Source organism: Bos taurus, chromosome 29, assembly GCF_002263795.3.
Source record: "Bos taurus isolate L1 Dominette 01449 registration number 42190680 breed Hereford chromosome 29, ARS-UCD2.0, whole genome shotgun sequence".
Lineage (NCBI taxonomy): Eukaryota > Metazoa > Chordata > Mammalia > Artiodactyla > Bovidae > Bos > Bos taurus.
This window is the reverse complement of record NC_037356.1, coordinates 12,722,373-12,747,274: the sequence shown is the minus strand read 5'-3', so window position 1 is coordinate 12,747,274 and position 24,902 is coordinate 12,722,373. Positions and strand designations below refer to the sequence as shown.

The window sequence follows — 24,902 nt, the reverse complement described above, 5'->3', positions numbered from 1 at the left end:
GCAGATTCTCTACCACTGTGCTACCTGGGAAGGTCATCTATCTTTTCACAGGCTCCCAGAACTTTAAGTGATATTGTCATTTCACAAAAGATGTACTTCCTCATCCAGGCTTCTCAGGAAATACCTACCTCATGCTTCAGCCAAGCACAAAGACATCATGCCTACCTTAAACCTCTGAACTCAAAATTCAGAACTATAAAGATGCTCACCTTCACTCCCCCCTCCAAATTTTGACAGACTCCTACAACTTCCAGGGAAAGTTGAAAACTCTTAATGAAAGGGCTACAAAAGCAACAACTCTGAGCTGAGCATTAGACAACAGACTGGCATTTTAGATTGAAAAAATATTATATATTATCTGGTAAGATATTAGAAATGTGAACTTAGGTGCTGCTTTGGGACAAAAGATGACTGTCACCGCGAAGTAGGCTCCAGAGCTGGCATTAAATAACTTGAATTTGGCAGGAGGTCAAAGGAATTTTAGGGCATCCTCTGCAAGCAGGAGTTGAAGTGACTGTGATGGTCAATCACAGAATGGAGTGTAGAGCCAGAAATGACAATAAATTACTGGTGACCGAAGGTGAGTTTAAACACCTTGGGGCCCCCGGACAAGTCCTCAGCATTAGGGTTCTACAATTTCGGATGAGCTCTGGTGCCCGAAAACCACAAAACCCCAGTCCTCGCCACCCACTCGGACACCCCAACCTTTTTGGCCTTACCTTCTGTTGGATGTAGCGAATCGAATACTTCAGGGTAATAGTGGGGCGGGATCTGAAGCTAGTTGACCAGGGTAGGCTGCTAGGGGCCCTCAGTGACGGCGATACGGGGTTGGCGGCCCCAGGAGTCAGGAAAGCTATGAGCAGGAGCAGGAGCAGGAGGGAGCAGCGCCCCATGGCTCAGGACCGTGGCTGCAGAGCTGGTAGGAGGGAGACAGGCAGATGCACGCAGCCCCGCCCAGCCCGAAGCTCTGCCCCCGAGACAGGCCCCTCCTTCCCGGGGGAAACCCAATGCCACCCCGCCCCTCAGTTGCTACTGCTGCTAAGTCGCTTCAGACGTGTCCGACTCTGTGCGACCCCATAGACGGCAGCCCACCAGGCTCCCCCGTCCCTGGAATTCTCCAGGCAAGAACACTGGAGTGGGTTGCCATTTTCTTCTCCAATGCATGAAAGTGAAAAGTGAAAGTGAAGTCCCTCAGTCGTGTCCGGCCCTCAGCGACCCCATGGACTGCAGCCTTCCAAGCTCTTCTGTCCATGGGATTTTCCAGGCAAGAGTACTGGAGTGGGGTGCCATTGCCTTCTCCGTAAAGCCTCTCAAATTCGAACTGCCCAAGCCATTCCGACCCCCGTCCCAGTCCCACAGGGCGCCGCCAGGTTTCATTTCCCTCTTGTACCGTCCCCTTACCTTCCGACTCAAAGCCTGCCTTTATCATCCCAGGCCCCTCCTATCTGACCTCTGAACCCCATTCTTAACTATATCACCCCCCACAAACACTTTCTTCCCATCCTATATCCTCCCCTTTATCGTCACTGCCAAACCCTGCCCTGTCCACCTCTATTTCATCGCCACATCCTTGTCTTCCACAAATCCTACATAATAATAGTGTGTGCATGCGTGCAAACGTGCCAGGCCGCTTGGGTCGTGTCCAACTCTTTGCGACCCTATAGACAGTAGCCTGCCAGGCTCCTCTGTCCATGGGATTCTCCAGGCAAGAATACTAGAGTGAGTTGCCATGCCCTCCTCCAGGGGAATCTTCCCAACCCAAGGATCTAACCCAAGTTCCCCCCACTGCAGGCGGATTCTTTAGCGTCTGAGCCACCAGGGAAGCCCCGGGAAGGGCTACTGCCAACTTAAAACTCGCCACCAGCTCTACAAGGACTAAATCATTCACTAGTCACTCAGCCCTGACAGTCAAAACACTCTGAAAGGAGGAGCTCAGGGTACAGATCTGCTCCTCCTGACTGGCAGCGGCATCTGCCAATCCGTGTTAATGTGTGCATATCCTGCCCTTTTCACTAAAACCATGTATACTACTAACCTATCCCCACTAGGTCTGGCTCCTTTGCACCGCCACCTCCATGTCAGCCTAATCACCTCCTAGGGCACTCTGTCGGACCCACACAGTCCACTTCTCAACGGAAGTCGCCCCGGAATCCCACTAGGTCCCGGTCCCTGCTTCAAAGCTTCCGGCACCCAGCTTCGGACCCCGCCTTCCTCTCTCCTTGGGTGCAGTCCCAGCCTCAGCAGGCGGAGTCCCCTTCGGTCTTCCGACTCTCCCACCACCAACTTCCGCTTCTCCTTCCAGTCAGCCAGGTGAACCTCGGTCTGAGGGGCGCTCCCACCCACTACCACCCTTCCCGGGGTCCCTACGCCTAGCTGGCTCAACGCTGCCTCAAAACCAACTGTACAGACTGTACTACTGCTCAATCAGTTGACAAAGGACACTTGCCTAACCCTCTCCGACAAAAATGGTCGTTCCCAAAACCTCACAGGTTGTCGCGCTACATCTCCACCCTCGGCGGCGTCTTCTTCTGATTGGTTCTGAGACCAGACGGTCATGGCGTCACTTCCGGCGGAAGGAGGAGCGGGAGATTCGATTGGAAGACATTCTCTAGCCGCTTGAGTCCTGGGTTTCCGCGTCAAGGAGCTTCGCCCGGGCAGGATTCTGGTCCTCTGCCTCAGGTGAGGAGGTGTGGGAGGAGATTTTCGGGGAGCAAGGGCCGGAGACTCCTAAGAAGACCCCTGCACGTCGTTCTGAGTGAGCATTCAGAATATTCTATGTTGTTTTTTCAGGAGTCAGTCTCTTCTATAAAAGGGCGGTTATGAGAGTAGAAGAGTGAGAAGGTCAGTTCTTTTCATTTTAGACGGTGCTGTTGCAGTCAGTCAGAGAGCGTTTGTGTGTGCCATCGACCTGGAAACGGGTGTCTGGAACCCGAAATACAGGGAGGAAAAAGGTGCTACTGCAATTTTTGAGGTGCTCGGAGGCTCGTACACCGCTGGCTGCTATGCCCAGTAGTATCTGCTGGAAAGGGATCTTTTCCAAACTGCTTTGATGACTCAGAGGGACGAGTGCTCACTGAGCAGGGTGTCCAAACCAGAAACAAGTTTTCTAGGTACCTTCCTTGTCTCCTACATCAAACCATACCAACCTCTAGAATATCTCAATCCATACACTTCTCGCCGGTTTTACTTTGGTTCAGCACAACTGCTTCATAAGTATGACTGTAGCCTCCCAGCTGGTTCTTTCAAATTCCTTACGTTCCAATCCAGTCTCCACGTTGCTAGGCTGATAAAGTACAAATCTGATCAGGGCACTCCCCGTTAAAAACCTTGCCGTTGGTCGCTCCTGTTTGCCCTCAGGTTTAAGTCTAAACTCCTTAACGTGGTTAACGGGGCCTTTCTTGTCTGGCCTTTGCCTAGTACTCCAGCTTTGTTTTTCCACCTCTCCAGCCCTATGCTCAAGCCACATGGAATGTCCTTTTGAGTCCCTCAAATGCACAATTCTCCCTCACCTTCAGACCCCGTCTGAATCCCATCCCACCTAGTTCTTACTCATTCTTTAGGTCTCAATTTATGAAGCTTTCTAAATCAGGAAGGCTTTCATCATCCTGCAAAATTGGGTCACAAAGCACCCAGTAGTTACTTACTCATTCTACAGATAGTTTTTAAGTGTCTCCCTCTGTGCCAAGAACTTCTAGGTACTAGGATCACAATGCTGAACAAGATGTGAGATTCCTACCTAATGGAACTTAAACTTTTTATGTGTGGGCTTAAAAAGAATGAAGTGGAATCTATTTGAGTTAGGTTTGTCTGGGAACGCCTCTGAGGAGTTGACACTTAAATTGAGGCCTAGAAGATGAGAATGATCCAGCCATGCAATAGAAGAAAGGAAGAAAATTCCAGAGTGAACAGGTTATGTAAAGGCCTTAAAGCAGGAAAGAACTTAGCATCTTAATGTTCAAGAAACTAAGAAAAGGCCAGTGTTGCTGGAATGTATGCAGAAAGGACAGCTGCATGAGGTGATTTTTTTCTATCTGTAACCCTGTCCCCCTTCCCATCTCTGGAACTTTACCTGTCATAAGTACAATGAACAAACTGTGCTTGACACTATGAGTTTCCTGAGTAATGTTTTTAAAATACTTTTCATTAGTATTTCTCCAAACAAAACAGGTTTTGTCTGTTTTTTGCTTATTTGATTTTTTTTTAATCTCCTGCCTCCCTCTCCCTTTTCCAGAATTTTCATTTTAATGTCAGAAGATCATTTCTCAGGGACTTGTTATGACTGCCTTTAGAAAGATTAGACAAAGTATGCACCCTTGGAGGGAAACCATTAGACAGCTTTAATAAAGCAACCCAAAGTAACTATCCTTTCCATAGCTGAGGAGTCTGTCCTATAATATATGAAATGGGAAATCTGAGAGCAACAGAATGAGAAAGATTTTCTTGCAAAGCAAGAGCAGTTTCAGGACGAACGAAGAAAGGGAGAGGAGGTAGTCACATCCCCTTTTCTATATGCCATTAGAAGTGTGGGCCAGTTTTTTCAAATGAGTGATTTCATCCTTTGGCCACAGTCTTAGACTAAATGAGTCACCGTGTTATATTTTCTCATGGTATAATGTACTTTTCCTGTATAGAATTTTCCACCTATCTCTTACTAGGCTATAGATCTAGTGACCAGGTAGGGACCTTGACTATTTTGTTCATCACTTATATTATTCCCATCACCTGGTATTTATCAGCTGCATAATAAATAATTGATAAATAAGTATATTGAACTTGGACTTCTCAGGTGATACTAGTAGTAAAGAATCTGCCTGCCAGTGCAGGAAACGCAAGAGTCATGGGTTCAATCCCTGGGTCTGGTAGATCTCTTGGAATAGGAAATGACAACCTGCTATGGTATTCTTGCCTGGAAAATTCCATGGACAGAAGAGCCTTCTGGGCTACGTCCGTGGGGCCACAAACAGTCAGATGCGACTGAGCACATATTGAACTTATTAAATTGGAATATGGTTTGTTGACTGTGGTGGAACTGAAAGCAGTGTAATGCTGTATCACCATCCTCACCAATAAAATCAAGAAGAAAGATAAACCACAGGTAGATACCACATATGGAATTGTTCCCAAGTCTGTGATCATGTTTTCCTAACTTTAGTATTTACTCATTCCTCATGCTTCATTCAGTTGTCCATCAAACATGAATTCAATACTTTAAGTCAGGCACTAGAGACAGAGAGAAACAAAACAAACTAGATGACCAGAATCATAATGAAATACTATGAAAACAGCAAAGGGAATGACAGTTCAGTTCAGTTTAGTCGCTCAGTCGTGTCCGACTCTCTGCGACCCCATGAATTGCAGCACACCAGGCCTCCCTGTCTATCATCATCTCCCGGAGTTCACTCAAACTCAGGTCCATCGAGTCGGTGACACCATCCAGCCATCTCATCCTCTGTCGTCCACTTCTCCTCCTGCCCCCAATCCCTCCCAGCATCAGAGTCTTTTCCAATGAGTCAACTCTTTGCATGAGGTGGCCAAAGTACTGGAGTTTCAGCTTTAGCATCATTCCTTCCAAAGAACACCCAAAGCTGATCTCCTTTAGAATGGACTGGTTAGATCTCCTTGCAGTCCAAGGGACTCTCAAGAGTCTTCTCCAATACCACAGTTCAAAAGCATAAATTCTTCGGTGCTCAGCTTTCTTCACAGTCCAACTCTCACATCCATACATGACCACAGGAAAAACCATAACCTTGACTAGACGGACCTTTGTTGGCAAAGTAATGTCTCTGCTTTTCAATATGCTGTCTAGGTTGGTCATAACTTTTCTTCCAAGGAGTAAGCGTCTTTTAATTTCATGTCTGCAGTCACCATCTGTAGTGATTTTGGAGCCCCCAAAAATAAAGTCTGACACTGTTTCCACTGTTTCCCCATCTATTTCCCATGAAGTGATGGGACTGGATGCCATGATCTTCGTTTTCTGAATGTTGAGCTTTAAGCCAACTTTTTCACTCTCCTCTCCACTTTCATCAAGAGGCTTTTGAGTTCCTCTTCACTTTCTGCCATAAGGGTGGTGTCATCTGCATATCTGAGGTTCTTGATATGTCTCCCGGCAGTCTTGATTCCAGCTTATGCTTCTTCCAGTCCAGCGTTTCTCATGATATACTCTGCATATAAGTTAAATAAGCAGGGTGACAATAAACAGCCTTGACGTACTCCATTTCCTATTTGGAACCAGTCTGTTGTTCCATGTCCAGTTCTAACTGTTGCTTCCTGACCTGCATACAGGTTTCTCAAGAGGCAGGTCAGGTGGTCTGGGATTACCATCTCTTGAAGAATTGTCCACAGTTTATTGTGATCCACACAGTCAAAGGCTTTGGCATAGTCAATAAAGCAGAAATAGATGTTTTTCTGGAACTCTCTTGCTTTTTCCATGATCCAGCGGATGTTGGCAATTTGATCTCTGGTTCCTCTGCCTTTTCTAAAACCAGCTTGAACATCTGAAGTTCACGGTTCACATATTGCTGAAGCCTGGCTTGGAGAATTTTGAGCATGACTTTACTAGCGTGTGAGATGAGTGCAATTGTGCGGTAGTTTGAGCATTCTTTGGCATTGCCTTTCTTTGGGATTGGAATGAAAACTGACCTTTTCCAGTCCTGTGGCCACTGCTGAGTTTTCCAAATTCACTGGTATATTGAGTGCAGCACTTTCACAACATCATCTTTCAGGATTTGAAATAGCTCAACTGGAATTCCATAACGTCCACTAGCTTTGTTCATAGTGATGCTTCCTAAGGCCCACTTGACTTCACATTCCAGGATGTCTGGCTCTAGGTCAGTGATCACACCATTGTGATTATCTGGGTCGTGAAGATCTTTTTTGTACAGTTCTTCTGTGTATTGCCATCTCTTAATATCTTATGCTTCTGTTAGGTCCATACCATTTCTTTCCTTTATCGAGCCCATATTTGCATGAAATGTTCCCTTGGTATCTCTAACTTTCTTGAAGAGATCTCTAGTCTTTCCCATTCTGTTGTTTTCCTCTATTTCTTTCCATTGATCACTGAGGAAGGCTTTCTTATCTCTCCTTGCTATTCTTTGGAACTCTGCATTCAGATGCTTATATCTTTCCTTTTCTCCTTTGCTTTTCGCAGCTATTTGTAAGGCCTCCCCCAGACAGCCATTTTGCTTTTTTGCATTTCTTTTCCATGGGGATGGTCTTGATCCCTGTCTCCTGTACTGTGTCAGAAACCTCCATCCATAGTTCATCACGCACTCTGTCTATCAGATCTAGGCCCTTAAATCTATTTCTCACTTCCACTGTGTAATCATAAAGGACTTGATTTAGGTTATACCTGAATGGTCTAGTGGTTTTCCCTACTTTCTTCAATTTAAGTCTGAATTTGGCAATAAGGAGCTCATGATCTGAGCCACAGTCAGCTCCCGGTCTTGTTTTTGCTGACTGTATGGAGCTTCTCCATCTGTGGCTGCAAAGAATATAATCAATCTGATTTTGGTGTTGACCATCTGGTGATGTCCATGTGTAGAGTCTTCTCTTGTGTTGTCTGAAAAGGGTGTTTGCTATGACCAGTGCGTTCTCTTGGCAAAACTCTTATTAGCCTTTGCCCTGCTTCATTCCGTAGTCCAAGGCCAAATTTGCTTACTCCAGGTGTTTCTTAACTTCCTACTTTTGCATTCCAGTCCCTTATAATGAAAAGGACATCTTTTTTGGGTGTTACTTTTAATAGGTCTTGTATGTCTTCATAGAACCATTCAGCTTCAGCTTCTTCAGCGTTAGTGGTTGGGCCACAGAATGTGGTCCACTGGAGAAGGGAATGGCAAACCACTTCAGTATTCTTGCCTTGAGAACCCCATGAACAGTATGAAAAGGCAAAAAGATAGGATACTGAAAGAGGAACTCCCCAGGTCAGTAGGTGCCAAATGTGCTACTGGAGATCAGTAGAGAAATAACTCCAGAAAGAATGAAGGGATGGAGCCAAAGCAAAAACAATACCCAGTTGTGGATGGGACTGGTGATGGAAGCAAGGTCCCATGCTGTAAAGAGCAATATTGCATAGGAACCTGGAATGTTAGGTCCATGAATCAAGGCAAATTGAAAGTGGTCAAACAGGAGATGGCAAGAGTGAACGTTGACCTTCTAGGAATCAGCGAACTAAAATGGACTGGAATGGTGAATTTAACCCCGATGACCATTATATCTCCTACTGTGGGCAGGAATCCCTTAGAAGAAATGGAGTAGCCATGATGGTCAACAAAAGAGTCCAAAATGCAGTACTTGGAATGACTAATAGTGACTGCCTTAAAGGATCTGATTTCATATTTGTCCACTGCCAATGGATGGAAAGTCTTTTTGCCATTTGCTGAGTTTACCAAGTGAAACGCAAATAATAAAAATACCTTAATGACCTTTTTCATTTCAGTTTTCAAATTTACCATTATTATAGTTTTCTAAACATACTAATTTCTCCACTAGAGGGCAATAAACCCTTAAATAATAACAATTTAACCAATTTCTTGCCTTTAAAAATATAGCAATTAGTGCTTGCACAACTAATTTAGAAATTAATTTCCAAATATTTCTGCTTATATATGTTTTTCATTTACTGGTGACTTGATAGACCAGGCCTCTATCTTCATGAAACTTTCAGACTAATGAGGGTAGAACTAACAGAAACAAGGGAGCGTGTATCGTCTGATATATACATTTTCATGATGGCATATATCAAAAGTGTGATTAGTACAATAAAGGAATAAAATGGATGATATCATGGAAACCAAGCAGAAGAGAGTATTTATTGAGATGGAAAGGGGCTCTCTACAGGGTAATATTAAAGATTTAATGACGAGAATGAGAGCCAACTATTTGAAGAACTAAGGGAAAAGCTTTATAGACAAAGAGAAAAGTAAGAACAGAAGCCTGAAAAGAGAAGTTATTTTGTGCATTTAAGGAGCAGAAAGAAGGCTGGCATGGCTTGAAATGTTGTGATTAAAGACAGCAAGTGGGACAAAGTGAAGTCAAAGAGGTGGTACTAGATGAGCTAAGGCCTTACAGGCATTGTGGGGAATTGAAGCTTCATTTCAAACTACAAGATTTTAAGCAGATAAAAGACCACATTTTCAGGAGGGAGTTTTGCCCTGTTTTATCTCCCCTAGCTCATATATGGGCTTCTGTTGTGGCTCATGGTAAAGAATCTGCTTGCAGTGCAGGAGACACGGGTTCAATCCCTGGGTCAGGAAGATTCCCTGGAGGAGAAAATGGCATCCCACTCCAGTGTTCCTGACTGAAGAATCCCATGGACAGAGGAGCCTGGCGGTCTACAGTCCATGGGTTTGCAAAGAGTCAGATATGACTGAACAATTAACACTTCACTTTTAAGCACATAGGTAGCTGTACCACCATATTAACACTGTACCCAAACTGGATTTTAGAGATATTCGGAAAAGATACCTTTACTGACATACATTCCATCATTTGCCACTTGGCAAGAAGGAACTTGAAGTCAGTAGCACTAATAACAGCAGTGTTCTCTGGCCTGCCTTTCTACTATGTCACCTCCTCTACCTTATCCTTAGAGATTGCCATGTGGCCTAAGGTGACAGCCGAATCTAGGAATATATATCTGCTTTTGGTAGAACCTTATTAGTCATGTATACCTAAGGGTACAAAAGCAAGGACTTCAACAAGAATTAAGCAGGGTGAAATGTCTTTGCTTTTTCTCTTTTTTTGTTTCCTATGCCCCGTTTAATAACGTAAATCAGTGATTTATGTAAATCCATTTATCTATAATCTTTGTAAGTTTCCATCTTACTGCCTTCAGTGGCAAGATTTTATTTTCACAGAAATATTCTGGTTGATAGACAGGATTAGTGTCACTTTTAAGATATCCATTCTAAAATCACACTTATAAATTTGTGATCATCCTCAGGATGAGCTATATGTAAAAGATATTTTTATGATTTTTAAACTAATGACTTTCACTTTATCAAAATTTACTGATGCCAGTCTCAGAACACTTCACCAATTTTCAGAAATTGAAAGCTTTTGCCATGTGTTTACAACTGAAAATTTATTGACATAGCTTTACCTTGAACATCCATGGAGATGTTTATTTCAGAGCATTTACATTATGCTATATACAAACTAATCACTTGAAAAATTTTTGATAAACCAACATTTGAATTTTTAAAAAGAAAATATAAAAGAGGTGAATTGCTATTTTATTGTTTTATTTCTCTGATGTGTTTTATACAAGGCTCATAAAGCACTTTGAACTCTCCTTTGATTTTTATTTTTCTATTTGTACACTCTAAAATGTCTTTTTTTCCCCTCTTCAGGTTGTATAAAAATGTACCCAGCCCAAATACCGAAATCTACTGAAGTGATATTTTCCCGCTAAAAAGAACTGTTTCCCACCAGGTCAGGTTTAAACATTCATGTAAGTTCATTTACGTTCTTTCCTGATAATGGTAGAAACAAGTTCTGTATAGCTCTTCTTTAAAGATGTTGAAAGAAGTTAAATGATACCTTTCTTGAATTACCAGGGTAGAACATTTACTCAAAAACCCAATATTTGCTTGAGCTACTCTGTTTTAAGTCTTACTTTCTTAACTATGTAGAAAAAGAAAACTAGTTTTCCAATATCCTGACACTTACTACAAAACCATCTATTGACTTTGTAGTGAAGGTTAGGTGATTTTCCTAAGAAATGAGTTATTCACATGCTGTTAAAGATTTGCCATTCATCCCACGGCTACTTTGTTTTGCAGGCCACAGTGGGAACACATGAATAGAAGAAGAAAATTTCTTCTTGCCTCAGTTCTTGCTCTCCAGAATTCTAGTTTTATATATCCTTCATGTCAAAAGTGCTTCTCTCGGATAATCCTGGTCTCCAAAAGGTAAAAATAAACCCTGAAAGTGTGAGAAGGAAAATATAAGAATTCGACCAAACACAGAATATACAGTACCACATAGTATTCACTGTTGCGGGGTGGGAGGGGGGATCCATGGATAAGTATACCTCTGCAGTTCAAACCTGTGTTGTTCAAGGGTCAGCTGTATGAAGTTAGTTTGGGGGGAACTTCCCTGATGGTCCAGTGGTTTAGAATCTGCCCTCCAGTGCAGGGGATGCGGGTTTGATCCCTGGTCAGGGAAGTAAGATCCCACATGCAGTGGGGCAACTAAGCCTGTACACTATGACTACTGAGCCTGCATGCCCTAGAGGCCGCACACCACTACTACAAAGAAGCCTGCTTGCTGCAGCTAAGAACTAACACAGCCAAATCAATCAATACTTAAACGAACCCGCAGAATTTTTTTCAAGTTTGGTCTTCATTTGAGAAGATTATCATATGCATATATGTGTGGGCGTGTATGTGAATATGATAATTTCATATGAAGGAACAAACTTACATATACATAAATTACGAGCCAAGACGGCAACTCATTTGTCCATACAAACCATCCACCCAGCTCAAACTAGTAATTGTTGTTTACTTGCCAAGTCATGTCTGATTCTTGGCAACCCTGGATTACATCACACCAGGCTTCCCTGTCCTTCATTATCTCCTGAAGTTTACTCAAATTCATGTCCACTGAGTTGGTGACGCTCTATCTAATTACCTCACCCTCTGCCGCCTTTTTCTCCTTTTGCCTTCAATCTTCCTCATCATCAAAATCTTTTCCAACAAGTCATCTCTTTGCATTAGGGGGCCAAAGTTTTGGAGCTTCAGCTTCAGCATCAGTCCTTCCAATGAATATTCAGGATTGATTTCCCTTAGGATTGACTGATTTGATCTTCTTCAGTCCTAGGGACTCTAAAGAATCTTCTCCAGCACCACAGTTTGAAAGCATCAGTTCTTTAGCTCTCAGCCTTCATTATGGTCCAACTCTCAACATCTGTACATGACTACTGAAAAGACCATAGCTTTTACTATATAGACCTTTGTCGCAAAGTGAGGTCTTTGCTTTTTCATATGCTGTCTATGTTTATCATAGCTTTCCTTCCAAGGAGCAAGTGTCTTTTAATTTGATGGCTGCAGTCACCGTCCACGATTTTGGAGCCCAAGAAAATAAAATCTGCAACTGTTTCCATTGTTTCCCCATCTATTTGCCATGAAGTGATGGGACCGGGTTCCATGATCTTAGTTTTTTGAATGTTGAGTTTTAAACCAGCCTTTTCACTCTCCTCTTTCACCCTCATCAAGAAGCCCTTTAGTTCCTCTTCGATTTCTGTCATTAAAGTACCATCATCTGCATATCTGAGGTTGATATTTTTCCTGGCAGTCTTGATTCCAGCTTGTGAGTCATCCAGCCTGGCATTTCGCATGATATACTCTGCATATAAGTTAAATAAGCAGGGTGACAATACATAGCATTGATGTACTCTTTTCCCAACTTTGAACCAGTCAGTTGTTCAAAGTCCAGTTCTAACTGTTGCTGCTTGACCTGCATACAGGTTTCTTAGGAGACGGGTAAGGTGATCTGGTATTCCCATCTCTTTGAGAATTTTCTAGTTTGTAGTGATCCACATAGTCAAAGGCTTTAGCATTATCATTGAAACTAAAGTAGATGTGCTTTTGGAATTGTCTTGCCTTTTCTATGATCCAACAGATGTAGGCAGTTTCATCTCTGGTTTCTCTACCTTTTCTAAATCCAGCTTGCACATCTAGAGGTTCTCAGTTCATGTACCGGTGAAGCCTAACTTGAAGGATTTTGAGCATAATCTTGGTAATGTGAAATAAGTGCAATTGTACAGTAATTTGAGCATTCTTTGGCATTGCTCTTCTTTGGGATTGGAATGAAAACTGACCTTTTCCAGTCTGGTGGCCATTGCTGAGTTTTCCAAATTTCCTGGCATATTCAGTGCACTGCTATTCCATAAAAAGTGACATTTGGGATATAGGAGTGCCTTTAGAAATTAAATTAGGGACTGTGATTTGAATGTGTTGTCTCTACCCTTGCTTCTCAAAATGTGGTCTGAGGAACTGCTGCATCGGCATCACCTGAGAGCTTGTTAGAAATGCAGAAACTTGGGCCTTGTCCCAGACATAGTGAATCAGGATCTTCGTTTTTAACAAGATCCCTAGGTGATTGATTTGCATATTGAAGTTTGTAAAGCTCTGATCTACTCCACACTAACATTTATTTCAGTTAAGGCTTAGCTTATTCCCAAAAGGATTAAAGGAAACTGCATAAATAAATAAATACCTTCATTTTACATATAATATAAAAATATATCATTTAGTGTATATATTCATAATTGCTAATAATGCATTAACTCTCACTTCAGTTCAGTTCAGTCGCTCAGTCGTGTCCGACTCTGCGACCCCATGAATCGCAGCACGCCAGGCCTCCCTGTCCATCACCAACTCCCAGAGTTCACTCAAACTCATATCCATCGAGTCAGTGACGCCATCCAGCCATCTCATCCTCTGTTGTCCCCTTTTCCTCCTGCCCCCAATCCCTCCCAGCATCAGTCTTTTCCAGTGAGTCAACTCTTCACATGAGGTGGCCAAAGTACTGGAGTTTCAGCTTTAGCATCATTCCTTCCAAAGAAATCCCAGGGCTGATCTCCTTTAGAATGGACTGGTTGGATCTCCTTGCAGTCCAAGGGACTCTCAAGAGTCTTCTCCAACACCACAGTTCAAAAGCATCAATTCTTCGGCATTCAGCTTTCTTCACAGTCCAACTCTCACATCCATACATGACCACTGGAAAAACCATAGCCTTGACTAGATGGACTTTTGTTGGCAAAGTAATGTCTCTGCTTTTGAATATGCTATCTAGGTTGGTCATAACTTAGTAATGTGCTAATCCTAGTCTTAGGCTATCATTGATATTCTCTATTTATAAGATAGTTCATTCTTAACCATACCATTCCTATAGTTATCATCCAAGATGGAACTCCCGGCAAAGAATCCAAAGCCTTGGATTTGGTCATAAAAATCACTAACTTTGTCACCTTGGGCAACAATTCACCCCAATTTCCCAGTTTTGTGAATGGGGTAAATGCCTTGTTTACCTATCAAAACAAATAAAATATGAGTTCAGTTCAGTCACTCAGTCGTGTCCAACTCTGCGACCCCATGAACTGCAGCACTCCAGGCCTCCCTGTGCATCACCAACTCCCGGAGTTTACCCAAACCCATGTCCATTGAGTCGGTGAGGCCATCCAACCATCTCATCCTCTGTTGTCCGCTTCTCCTGCCCTCAATCTTTCTCAGCAGCAGGGTCTTTTCAAATGAGTCAACTCTTCACATCAGGTAGCCAAAGTTTTGGAGTTTGAGCTTTAGCATCAGTCCTTCCAATAAACACCCAGGACTGATCTTTGGGATGGACTGGTTGGATCTCCTTGCAGTCCAAAGGACGCTCAAGAGTCTTCTCCAACACCACAGTTCAAAAGCATCAGTTCTTCGGCACTCAGCTTTCTTCACAGTCCAACTCTCACATCCATACATGACCACTGGAAAAACCATAACCTTGACTAGACAGACCTTTGTTGACAAAGTAATGTCTCTGCTTTTCAATATGCTATCTACGTTGGTCATAACTTTCCTTCGAAGGAATAAGCGTCTTTTAATTTCATGGCTGCAATCACCATCTGCAGTGATTTTGGAGCCCCCAAAAATAAAGTCAGCCACTGTTTCCCCATCTATTTCCCTTGAAGTGATGGGACCAGATGCTATGACCTTAGTTTTCTATATGTTGAGCTTTAAGTCAATTTTTTCACTCTCCTCTTTCACCCTCATCAAGAAGCCCTTTAATTCTTCTCTTTCTGCCATAAGGGTGGTATCATCTACATATCTGAGGTTATTGATACTTCTTCCGGCAATCTTGATTCCAGCTTGTGCTTCCTCCAGCCCAGTGTTTCTCACGATGTACTCTGCATATAAGTTAAATAAGCAGGGTAACAACATACAGCCTTGACATCCTCCTTTTCCTATTTTGAACCAGTCTGTTCCATGTCCAGTTCTAACTGTTGCTTCCTGACCTGCATACAGGTTTCTCAAGAGGCAGGTCAGGTGGTCTGGTATGCCCATCTCTTGAAGAATTGTCCACAGTTTATTGTGATCCACACCGTCAAAGGCTTTGGCATAGTCGATAAAGCAGAAATAGATGTTTTTCTGGAACTCTCTTGCTTTTTCCATGATCCAGCGGATGTTGGCAATTTGATCTCTGGTTCCTCTGCCTTTTCTAAAACCAGCTTGAACATCTGGAAGTTCATGGTTCATGTATTACTGAAGCCTGGCTTGGAGAATTTTGAGCATTACTTTACTAGCGTGTGAGATGAGTGCAATTGTGCGGTAGTTTGAGCATTCTTTGTTATTGCCTTTCTTTGGGATTGGAATGAAAACTGACTTTTTCCAGTCCTGTGGCCACTGCTGAGTTTTCCAAATTCGCTGGCATATTGAGTGCAGCACTTTCACAGCATCATCTTTCAGGATTTGAAATAGCCTAACTGGAATTCCATCACCTCCACTAGCTTTGTTCATAGTGATGCTTTCTAAGGCCCACTTGACTTCACGTTCCAGGATGTCTGGCTCTAGGTCAGTGATCACACCATCGTGATTATCTGGGTCATGAAGATCTTTTTTGTACAGGTCTTCTGTGTATTCTTGCCATCTCTTCTTAATATCTTCTGCTTCTGTTAAGTCCGTACCATTTCTTTCCTTTATTGAACCCATCTTTGTGTGAAATGTTCCCTTGGTATCTGTAATTTTCTTGAAGAGATCTCTAGTTTTTTCCATTCTATTGCTTTCTTCTATTTGTTTGCATTGATCGCTGAGGAAGGCTTTCTTATCTCTCCTTGCTATTCTTTGGAACTCTGCATTCAGATGCTTATATCTTTCCTTTTTGCTTCTCTTCTTTTCATAGCTATTTGTAAGGCCTCCCCAGACAGCCATTTTGCTTTTTTGCATTTCTTTTCCGTGGGGATGGTCTTGATCTCTGTCTCCTGTACAGTGTCATGAACCTCCATCCATAGTTCATCAGGCACTCTGTCTATCAGATCTAATCCCTTAAATCTATTTCTCACTTCCACTGTATAATCATAAGGGACTTGATTTAGGTCATACCTGAATGGTCTAGTGGTTTTCTCCACTCCCTTCAATTTAAATCTGAATTTGGCAATAAGGAGTCATGATCTGAGCCACAGTCAGCTCCCAGTCTTGTTTTTGCTGACTGTATAGAGCTTTTCCATCTTTGCCTGCAAAGAATATAATCAGTCTGATTTCATTGTTGGCCATCTGGTGATGTCTATGTGTAGAGTCTTCTCTTGTGTTGTCTGAAAAGGGTGTTTGCTATGACCAGTGAGTTCTCTTAGCAGAACTCTATTAGCCTTTGCCCTGCTTCATTCTGTATTCCAAGGCCAAATTTGCCTGTTACTCCAGGTGTTTCTTGACTTCCTACTTTTGCATTCCAGTCCCCTATGACGAAAAGGACATCTTTTTTGGGTGTTAGTTCTAAAAGGTCTTGTAGGTCTTCATAGAACCGTTCAACTTCAGCTTCTTCAGCATTACTGGTTGGGGCATAGACTTGGATTACCGTGATGTTGAATGGTTTGCCTTGGAAATGAACAGAGATCATCCTGTCATTTTTGAGACTGCATCCAAGTACTGTATTTTGGACTCCTGTTAACTATAATGGCTACTCCATTTCTTCTAAGGGATTCCTGCCCACAGTAGTAGATATAATGGTCATCTAAGTTAAATTCACCTATTCCAGTCCACCTTACTTCACTGATTCCTAGAATGTCAATGTTCACTCTTGCCATCTCCTGTCTGACCACTTCCAATTTGCCTTGATTCATGGACCTAACATTCCAGGTTCCTATGCAATCTTGCTCTTTACAGCATCAGACCTTGGTTCTATCACCAGTCCCATCCACAACTGGGTGTTGTTTTTGCTTTGGCTCCATCCCTTCATTCTTTCTGGAGTTATTTCTCCACTGATCTCCAGTAGCATACTGGGCACCTACTGATCTGGGGAGTTCATCTTTCAGTATCCTATCTTTTTGCCTTTTCATACTGTTCATGGGGTTCCCAAGGCAAGAATACTGAAGTGGTTTGCCATTCTCTTCTCCAGTGGACCTCTCTACCATGACCCATCCATCTTGGGTGGCCCCACCCAGCATGGCTTAGTTTCACTGAGTTAGACAAGACTGTGGTCCGTGTGATCAGACTGGCTAGTTGTCTGTGATTGTGGTTTCAGTCTGTCTGCCCTCTGATGCCCTCTTTCAGCGCCTACCGTCTTACTTGGGTTTCTCTTACCTTGGTTGTGAAAACGTTTATAAATTGTAAAACACTGATGCATATTAATTCTAAGGTTTGCTAAGAATTTTGCATTAGACTTGAATGCATTATTAATACATAATTTTTGAACAAGTTCTAATATATGTTTAAAACATTTAAAACACTAATTCATTTCACTAGAGCTTGGTACTAGTGAGGTTTTATCACCCTGGTAAGTGGATTACCTTCACTTATTCTATGCCCAGAATACAACACAAACTCCAGCCAATTTGGTTAAGATTATATGAATGGATTGTCACAGTTCCATTATCATTGTGGATAAAAAAATAATTAGCACAAATGTAATGCGGGCGAATCAGTAATTTACATGAAGGATTAACCTTTGTTCAAAATAGTCACCTTGTGAGTCATGGAATTAAGGCTCCCCCTAGTGGCTATCTCGGAGAAGGCAATGGCACCCCACTCCAGTACTCTTGCCTGGAAAATCCACGGACAGAGGAGCCTGGTAGGCTGCAGTCCATGGGGTCCCTAAGAGTCGGGCACGACTGAGCGACTTCACTTTCACTTTTCACTTTCATGCATTGGAGAAGGAAATGGCAACCCACTGCAGTGTTCTTGCCTGGTGAATCCCAAGGGCGGGGAAGTCTGGTGGGCTGCCGTCTATGGGGTTGCACAAAGTCGGACTCGACTGAAGTGACTCAGCAGCAGCAGCAGCAGCAGTGGCTATCTGGAAGCAATCAAATTTATACCACTATGTTTTAACATTATTTTCTGTTTGCACTTTTCCACTTTTTTTAAGCCAAATCATTAGCAACATGAAGAAAAAACATTCTAGGATTAACCATTACCAAAGATGTTTTAAGGGGTCAGTTTGCTAAACTAAGAATGTTAAAGATGGGTAGCAGAATTCCAAAATAGTACAAACAACTAGAAAAGAGGGAAACATAAGCGGAAGTGGCAGTAAACCAATATTTAATCATAAGAGAGCAGCAGACTAAACACATTAATTTGACAAGATCTATACTAGACTCTTTAACTTTATTTCTTATACTTTGCCTCATTTTATCCTTCTTCAATCCTGGATTTCACAGATGAGTAAGTTTAAGTTTAAAGATCTTAATATATATTCCGAGACCAGAGAGCTAGTGCATTACAGTAGTGTTATACTTGACACACAGTATTTTTTTATAAGAAAGACTTTGACCATAATTGCAACACAAGTTAAACAAGATGTTTTGTACCTAGTTTCTGTAATCTAATAAATTCTCAACATATTTCAATGAATTTTTAAAAAGTTAAGTTATCCTTATCATAGTGAGAAAAGTATGACTAGGAACTTCATAAATATTTAAAGATTACTCATTGTTCTTTGAACAGAAGGTAGACATTAAATTTTAGGTCTTCCCTTGGTGTGGCATTTACTTCGCTATATTTAGTTTGCCCCCACAAGTAAAAGTAACTTACAAATAGAGAAAATTTAAAAGAGGTTGATCTGAAATCATTTTACAATGTAAGTTGTACATTTTGTACAGAAAATATTTTTAATCTTCACTTTGCCAGATTTATTTTACATCACAAAAAAAGTTAGTGAACATCTCTTTTTTCCCTGCACTTTTCCAGATCTAATTGTCCAAAATGTGGCTCTACTGGTGAAGCTGAAAATGCCATTTACAGATACAAGCTTTCCTTAAAAGTTGCAGAATCAAACAAATTATTTGGCGTTACTGTATTTGGAAGCTGCTTAGATGCATTTTTTGGTCTCACAGCCACTGGTTTGCACAGGTAAGAATATTTAAAGCATTCTTTTCCTAGCCATGTACATCAAGTTTGAAGATATATGTTTTTAAAATAATATGCATTTAGTAAAAAGATGATCCCTTGACCTCAAATCATCAGTTCATTTAAAAAGATAAGAAAGAAAGAGAAAGATGTTTATTTTGTGAATACATATTGTGATAATGTTAAACCATGCTCCTTTTATTCAGACCAACTAAACTGTAATTAGAGTATTAAATTACAAAACTTTAATCCAAGTTAGAGAAATATAGATGAAGAAAGTAAAATCATTTCAAACTGAAGGATTATTCAAATCAAGTGGCTAAGGTCTCTTGAGGTAGAAGAAGCTATTTGAAGGAATATTTGCATATCAGAAGTTGAAATTTTGTCATTTATTTCATTTGCATTGCAACTTCATCTGCATAGTTGGACCTGTTAAGATGTTGTCCTGACAATGTAAGTATATATATAGAGAGAGAGAAAATCTCTGTCCATCTCCTTGTAGCTGTGAGCAAACTGATTTGAAGAAAGGAAAAGCCAAGGACCACAGCCAGGATTGCCAGCGATGGGGAAAGACTTCCCTCTACACTGAGGAGAAGGGCTAAAGATCCTACCACTTCTCCCACTGCCACTTTTAGAATAATTGCTAGGCCTGGTTACTAGACAGGCATCTACTTTATTCACACTTGATCAACTGCTTTTGTCTTTCTAGGCTATAGGAATTCAGAGGGAACAAAACACCTAGCTGTTAAAGTCACATTTCTTTTTCCTATATGTAACTTAAAAGTTTCATGCTCTCCCATTTTTTATTTTCTTTTCAATTAAGGTACATTCAGGATCCCAGTGAAATACCAGAAACTCTGGGCAGTGATACAACCCAAAACCTATTAACTAAAGCAGTGGAAACTTGCTTTGTCGGACAAAACTTTGTTTTTGGAGTGACGGTAATTGAGACTAGTTTGTTCTTAGTATTATGCTAATATTTCCATTGTAGTGAAACTTTTAATTTTCTAAGTAGTTTTTAGGAGTCATAAATGTGAGGGCCTGTAGAAACCCTTTAAACTACATAAAAATAGGCTATAGATGATCCTTTAAAACATCATGTATATGACAAGTTCCTCTTTCAAAAGCTAGAAGAGCCCTGTTGAAAGGCTTTCAGAGTTTTAGAAATCTAAATTTATTATAAATTCATAAGCGTTAGGTATTTTGTTTTGATATTTGGTATTTACTGTGCTCTCTAAATTCGGTTTAGATTCTATAGTAAAACTTTGATCAACTCTTATCTACAAAAAGGAGGGAAGTAACATTGAAAGCAAAGTAACTGAGTACTGATAACTCTTAGAATAGGTTAGGAAGGATGGTCTTATATAAAAGTGACTGTAGAAAAAGTCTAAAGAACGTGCTGACTCTTAAGGAATAATCTTTTTCTGTCTCTTGTATGCTAACGGGAACAAATGAATATTTTGCCTGTATTGCGATCAGGGCTTTAAAAAGGGAACACAGCACTTCACAACTGAACAGTGAGAAAACCCAAAGGGAAGTTGAAACTAGGAGCTACAGAGGTTTTCTGTGTTAAAATCTTAGATGCCTCTTTTTTTCCTTTTTTGTTTTTAGCGATATAAGAACATTCCTTTAAACATTCAAAGTTTATGGAAGCTAGTGAGAAATGTAATAGTAACTACCATTTATTGAACAACAACTATTTGCTAAGCACCACAATTTTTTGTGTGTTATTGCTAATATAATAATCCTGACTATGTATCCTTACTTTATAAATGAAAAAACTGAGGCTCCTAATAACTTATCCAAAGTCCCCACATTAGGAAATGTTTGGAACAGAATTTGAAGACAAGTCTCTTTACTCCAAGGTTTATTTCCCCATAATTATAATTCCATATAACCCTATCATGCTAGAGGAATTGAATTATGGGGGTGGGAGTTATAGCTACATCTGTTTTAACCTTTTAAATCCCTGTTTCATGTTTAAGTCAAAGGAAGAAAAATTTATTCTCATTTAAATTCATTTACTTCTTCCACAGAATTTTGAAAACCAGCATGGAAAAGGTTCAGGTTCCAGTAACTTCTCAGAGCAGTGCTCAGACCGCAAGAGAGTAGTTAAAGCACTCGTAGCTTGCCAGATCATTCCACCAGACCCAAATGTTGTAGGCTTCACTGTCATTGACTATTTCCGTCGGCTTTTGAAGCTTTCTGCTGTCAGGAAACTTCGCTGTGGCTCCCAGACACCTAATAGCCACTTACTTGCTTTAGAAAGTTCGAATAGCGATCTCAGCAGCTTATGTGGCCCTGACAGCAGTTCTTGTTTTGAGCCCCATGACAAAGATTATTTTCCAGGATTCTGGCAGCTATCACTAGATCTCACTTCTGTTGTTTCACAACTAACAGATGATGGTTTTTCAGCTTTGGAACAAAGCAAGGCCATTGGTACTCTTCACCAGAACAGAAAGTGCATCTCCTCTGCAGAGGCCACTGGTTCCAATAGCTGCCTTGATACCATTCAGGGTTCATGGAGCCTGGTTTCACATATGGACAAAAAGAGTTCAGCACTAAAGTTAGATGAAGAACCTGGCCTACAGGCTAATCAGCCAAGTGCAGTTCATAGCAATCATCATGAAATTGGAGTTCCTGACTCTAATTTATTCCCTATAAAAGTACAGGAGCGATTTGAACCAAGGAATACAAAATCCTTCCACAGTGCAGTGGAAGTTACATATTCTCAGCATGAGATAACATGTCACCAGAATCAGGAGGTAGATACCCTCCCTAGCTTTCAGCAGAGATGTATGTGTTATCCATCTTCATCACTCAGACTTGAGGAAATAGTCAGTGGTTCCCAGGACTGTGACCTTGAGATCTGGGATGACCTGCCACTCTCTGAAAGCCTAAACAAATTTCTGGCAGCTATCGAAAGTGAAATCGCTGTAAACCAGACAGATGCCAGCAGCAGGAAATGTCGTCTAGATAATGACATCAGTAAACTGCATGTGGACCACAGCAGGTTATCACTGACTCCACAAAGAACCCCTGGAGCCTTGCATACACCACGTATAGCCTTAAGGTCACCACCAGCAACAGTCAAAGCAAACTCCAGCAGAGAGAACTTCCTTTCCAACCATGAAGCAAATCCAAGTCCTAGCATTCATAAGGAATCACAGCCAGAGAACAGAGCAGAGGCTCTCTCTTTTAGTGGTAATAAAAGAGATATTTCTGAACATTCTCTACCAAATGTTCATCTGTCAGCTCTGTTTCCATCTTCAAAAGGCTCAGGCACAACAGTTGCTCTTAAGTCTACGAGAATTCTACCATGTGAGACTGAAATTTCATGTAAGCACAATACTTCAGAGGCTGACCATTCTTGTCTCAGCAGCAAATATAATAATGGATGTGGAGAAAAATCACTTTCAGAAATGAGTGAAAAGTTGACAACTTTGCATTCTAGGAGGTATAATGTTGTTTCCAAGTTTCCCAGCTTAGAAAATAAACAATACTGTAGGCGGCCAAAGAATCAGGGCAACAGTTTGACAATTTGCAGGAAACTCACATATCCTTTAGAAGCTCTTCACAGTACTCCAAATAGAAGTATGAATATATTGAGAGAAATGCTTTATGAACACACTGGTAATAACCCAACACAGAACTGTTCTACTGGTCATGAAGGCAGTTACAATGCTTCTGTGGATCTCTTTGATGATAGTCCTAAAGAGATGGACATTGTAACAGAAATGACCAAAAGGTCACAGAATATTTTCTTACAGTGGGGAAAGTCTTTGGCAGAAAGTCATCATACAGAATCTGATTTTTCACTGAGATCACTTTCTGAAAACTCCAGCCAGTCATCACAAAAATTATCCTTGCAAAACACATCTGCCTCTCTCTATCCAAGAACCTGTCCCTCTCCACCTCATTTTCAATCAGATTCAGAATATGATATTGAATATAGCCAAGACTTTGTTCCGTGTTCACAGTCAACTCCAGTTACTGGATTCCACCAAAGTAGGATTCATGGAATGAAAGGAGCTTTCCAAAAATTACCTGCCTTTTATTTGGACCTTGATGCTAACTATAAAAAAACAAGGATTTCTTCTGCAAATGACGCACTGCAGGCCACCCCTGTCTGTCCAAAAAATATAAAGACACCTGGCCAGAAATCCAGAAGCCCTACTGTATCTGGTACACCACCAGAGGTCTCCAACAACCATCCTGTCACTGAGTGCCTTGAAACTGACGCTGATGAGTGGGTCCCTCCTACCACACAAAAAGTGTTTCCTTCAGATATGCTTGGATTCTGGGCCACGGGTCTAAGGAAATGCCACGCTGCTTATAATTCTCCTGATCAAAATGAGTTACCAAGAAAAAAACTGAAATATGGCAAGCAAAGAACTGGTAAATGCTTAATTAAGAAGGAGTTAAATTTAAAGACTATGCTTACAGCAGCAGTTATAAAACAGAAAACTCCTGACTATAACAATATAAGGTCAGGCTGGATTTCTAAAGAGTCAGTTTTGGGACGTGGTTCTTGTGCAGAAGTCAAATGTTGCCTTCCATTTTCAGAAAACTGGTCACCGTCAGCACCTGAAAGTAAAAGTGCGTGGTCTCCTGAACTCTTCTCACAAAATGTCACCTAAACCCAATTTCTGAGCTTTTAAAGGTGTGTCTCTGGAAACTCTGCCTCCAGGGTCATGGAAAGCACACTTACCATTTTGAAGACTTGAAGCAAATAGAAAAGAGGTGCTATTAATGCCTATAAACAAGGGGAAGCCATTGTTTTTCCCAGTGTTTTATCCAGAATGCTCTGATTTCAGATAATTTGGCACTTTATCTTGTATTGTTGATTGTACTTAAGTAATATTGTTAATTTTGCTTGTTAAAAGTATTTGTTAAATCACACATACATGCAGAAATAAAGCTTTTGCAGACCAAAACGTAGTCTTTCTTAGTTGTTCAACTTAGATCAGAAAATGCCTGCCAGCTACTGTTGGGTTTATGATACAAAGCTACAAGATCACTGATCTCAAAAGATTTTAGTCTACTAGGTAAGACAGAAATATAATAGACAATTTCAATACAATACAATTAACACAATGATGGAACTTTTTTAATGGATATTACATTTACGTTGCTCTGGGAGCATGGTAGATAATCAGTTAACCCAGCAGCATCTGTGGGCTTTGACTCAGAAGAAGGGTCAATAAAGACTGAATTAAATGTGAAACTGTCACTATTTTATTTAGTCTGTATTTTTTTAATCCTTCGGAGGAGCCTGCTAGGCTATACTGCCCATGGGATTACAAAGTCACACTCAACTGAGCAACTTCACTTTACTACGTGCTAGGCACTGTGCCAGGTGCTGGGAACTCAAAAATGAAAGTCAAGGCCCTTTACCTCAAGAAACTCATGGTCTAGACGAATAAACAAGCCGTTAGTATCAATGAGTTCTATGAAAGGAAGATAATCTCAAAGGGATAACAATGAGCAAAAATGGGAAAATCTACATTCAAGTCCTTAGCATCACGTCACCTGTGCCCCGTAAAGATCTGTTCTGTGCACACGTTTCCCCTAGTGGCTGAGCAGGGGCTGCTCCTCATTGCAGAGCACAGGCCACAGTAGTTGCAGCACTCAAGTTCAGTAGTTGTGGTGTGTGAGCTTAGTTGCTCCGTGGTATTTGAAATCTTCCCAGACCAGGGATCAAAACTTCGTCCTCTGCACTGGCAGGCAAATTCTTATCCCCTGTACCACCAGGGAAGTCCATGCACCCCATAAAAAAAATTTTATGTGTCTCCAGTCAGCTGCCTTTGCCATTCCCCACAGTAGCTACTCCAAATCTTCACTCTTCATGCCACCGAC

General features: G+C 41.4%; 2 protein-coding genes across 3 annotated transcripts in view; one reads left to right on the top strand and one right to left on the bottom strand.

The window, feature by feature from the left end:
• Positions 1-2,523, bottom strand: part of PRCP (prolylcarboxypeptidase) — an 86,040-nt gene extending 83,517 nt beyond the window's left edge. Inside the window, 2 exon segments of the mRNA NM_001038164.2 lie at positions 720-916; positions 2,488-2,523. Of these exon segments, the coding sequence (NP_001033253.1) occupies positions 720-893 (174 nt within the window). The 5' untranslated portion in view covers positions 894-916; positions 2,488-2,523.
• DDIAS (DNA damage induced apoptosis suppressor) lies at positions 915-24,270 on the top strand. Of its 2 annotated transcripts, none has more exons than XM_002699055.6 (6): positions 915-2,679; positions 10,350-10,450; positions 10,782-10,910; positions 18,885-19,046; positions 19,867-19,984; positions 21,080-24,270. In XM_002699055.6, coding segments are annotated over exons 2-6 (3,015 nt in total). In that variant the 5' UTR covers positions 915-2,679; positions 10,350-10,448; the 3' UTR covers positions 23,684-24,270. The 2 variants fall into 2 exon arrangements, with proteins under 2 accessions (XP_002699101.2, XP_010819153.2); XM_010820851.4 differs by having other exon boundaries at positions 2,670-2,755.
• The last annotated feature ends 632 nt before the right edge of the window (positions 24,271-24,902 follow it).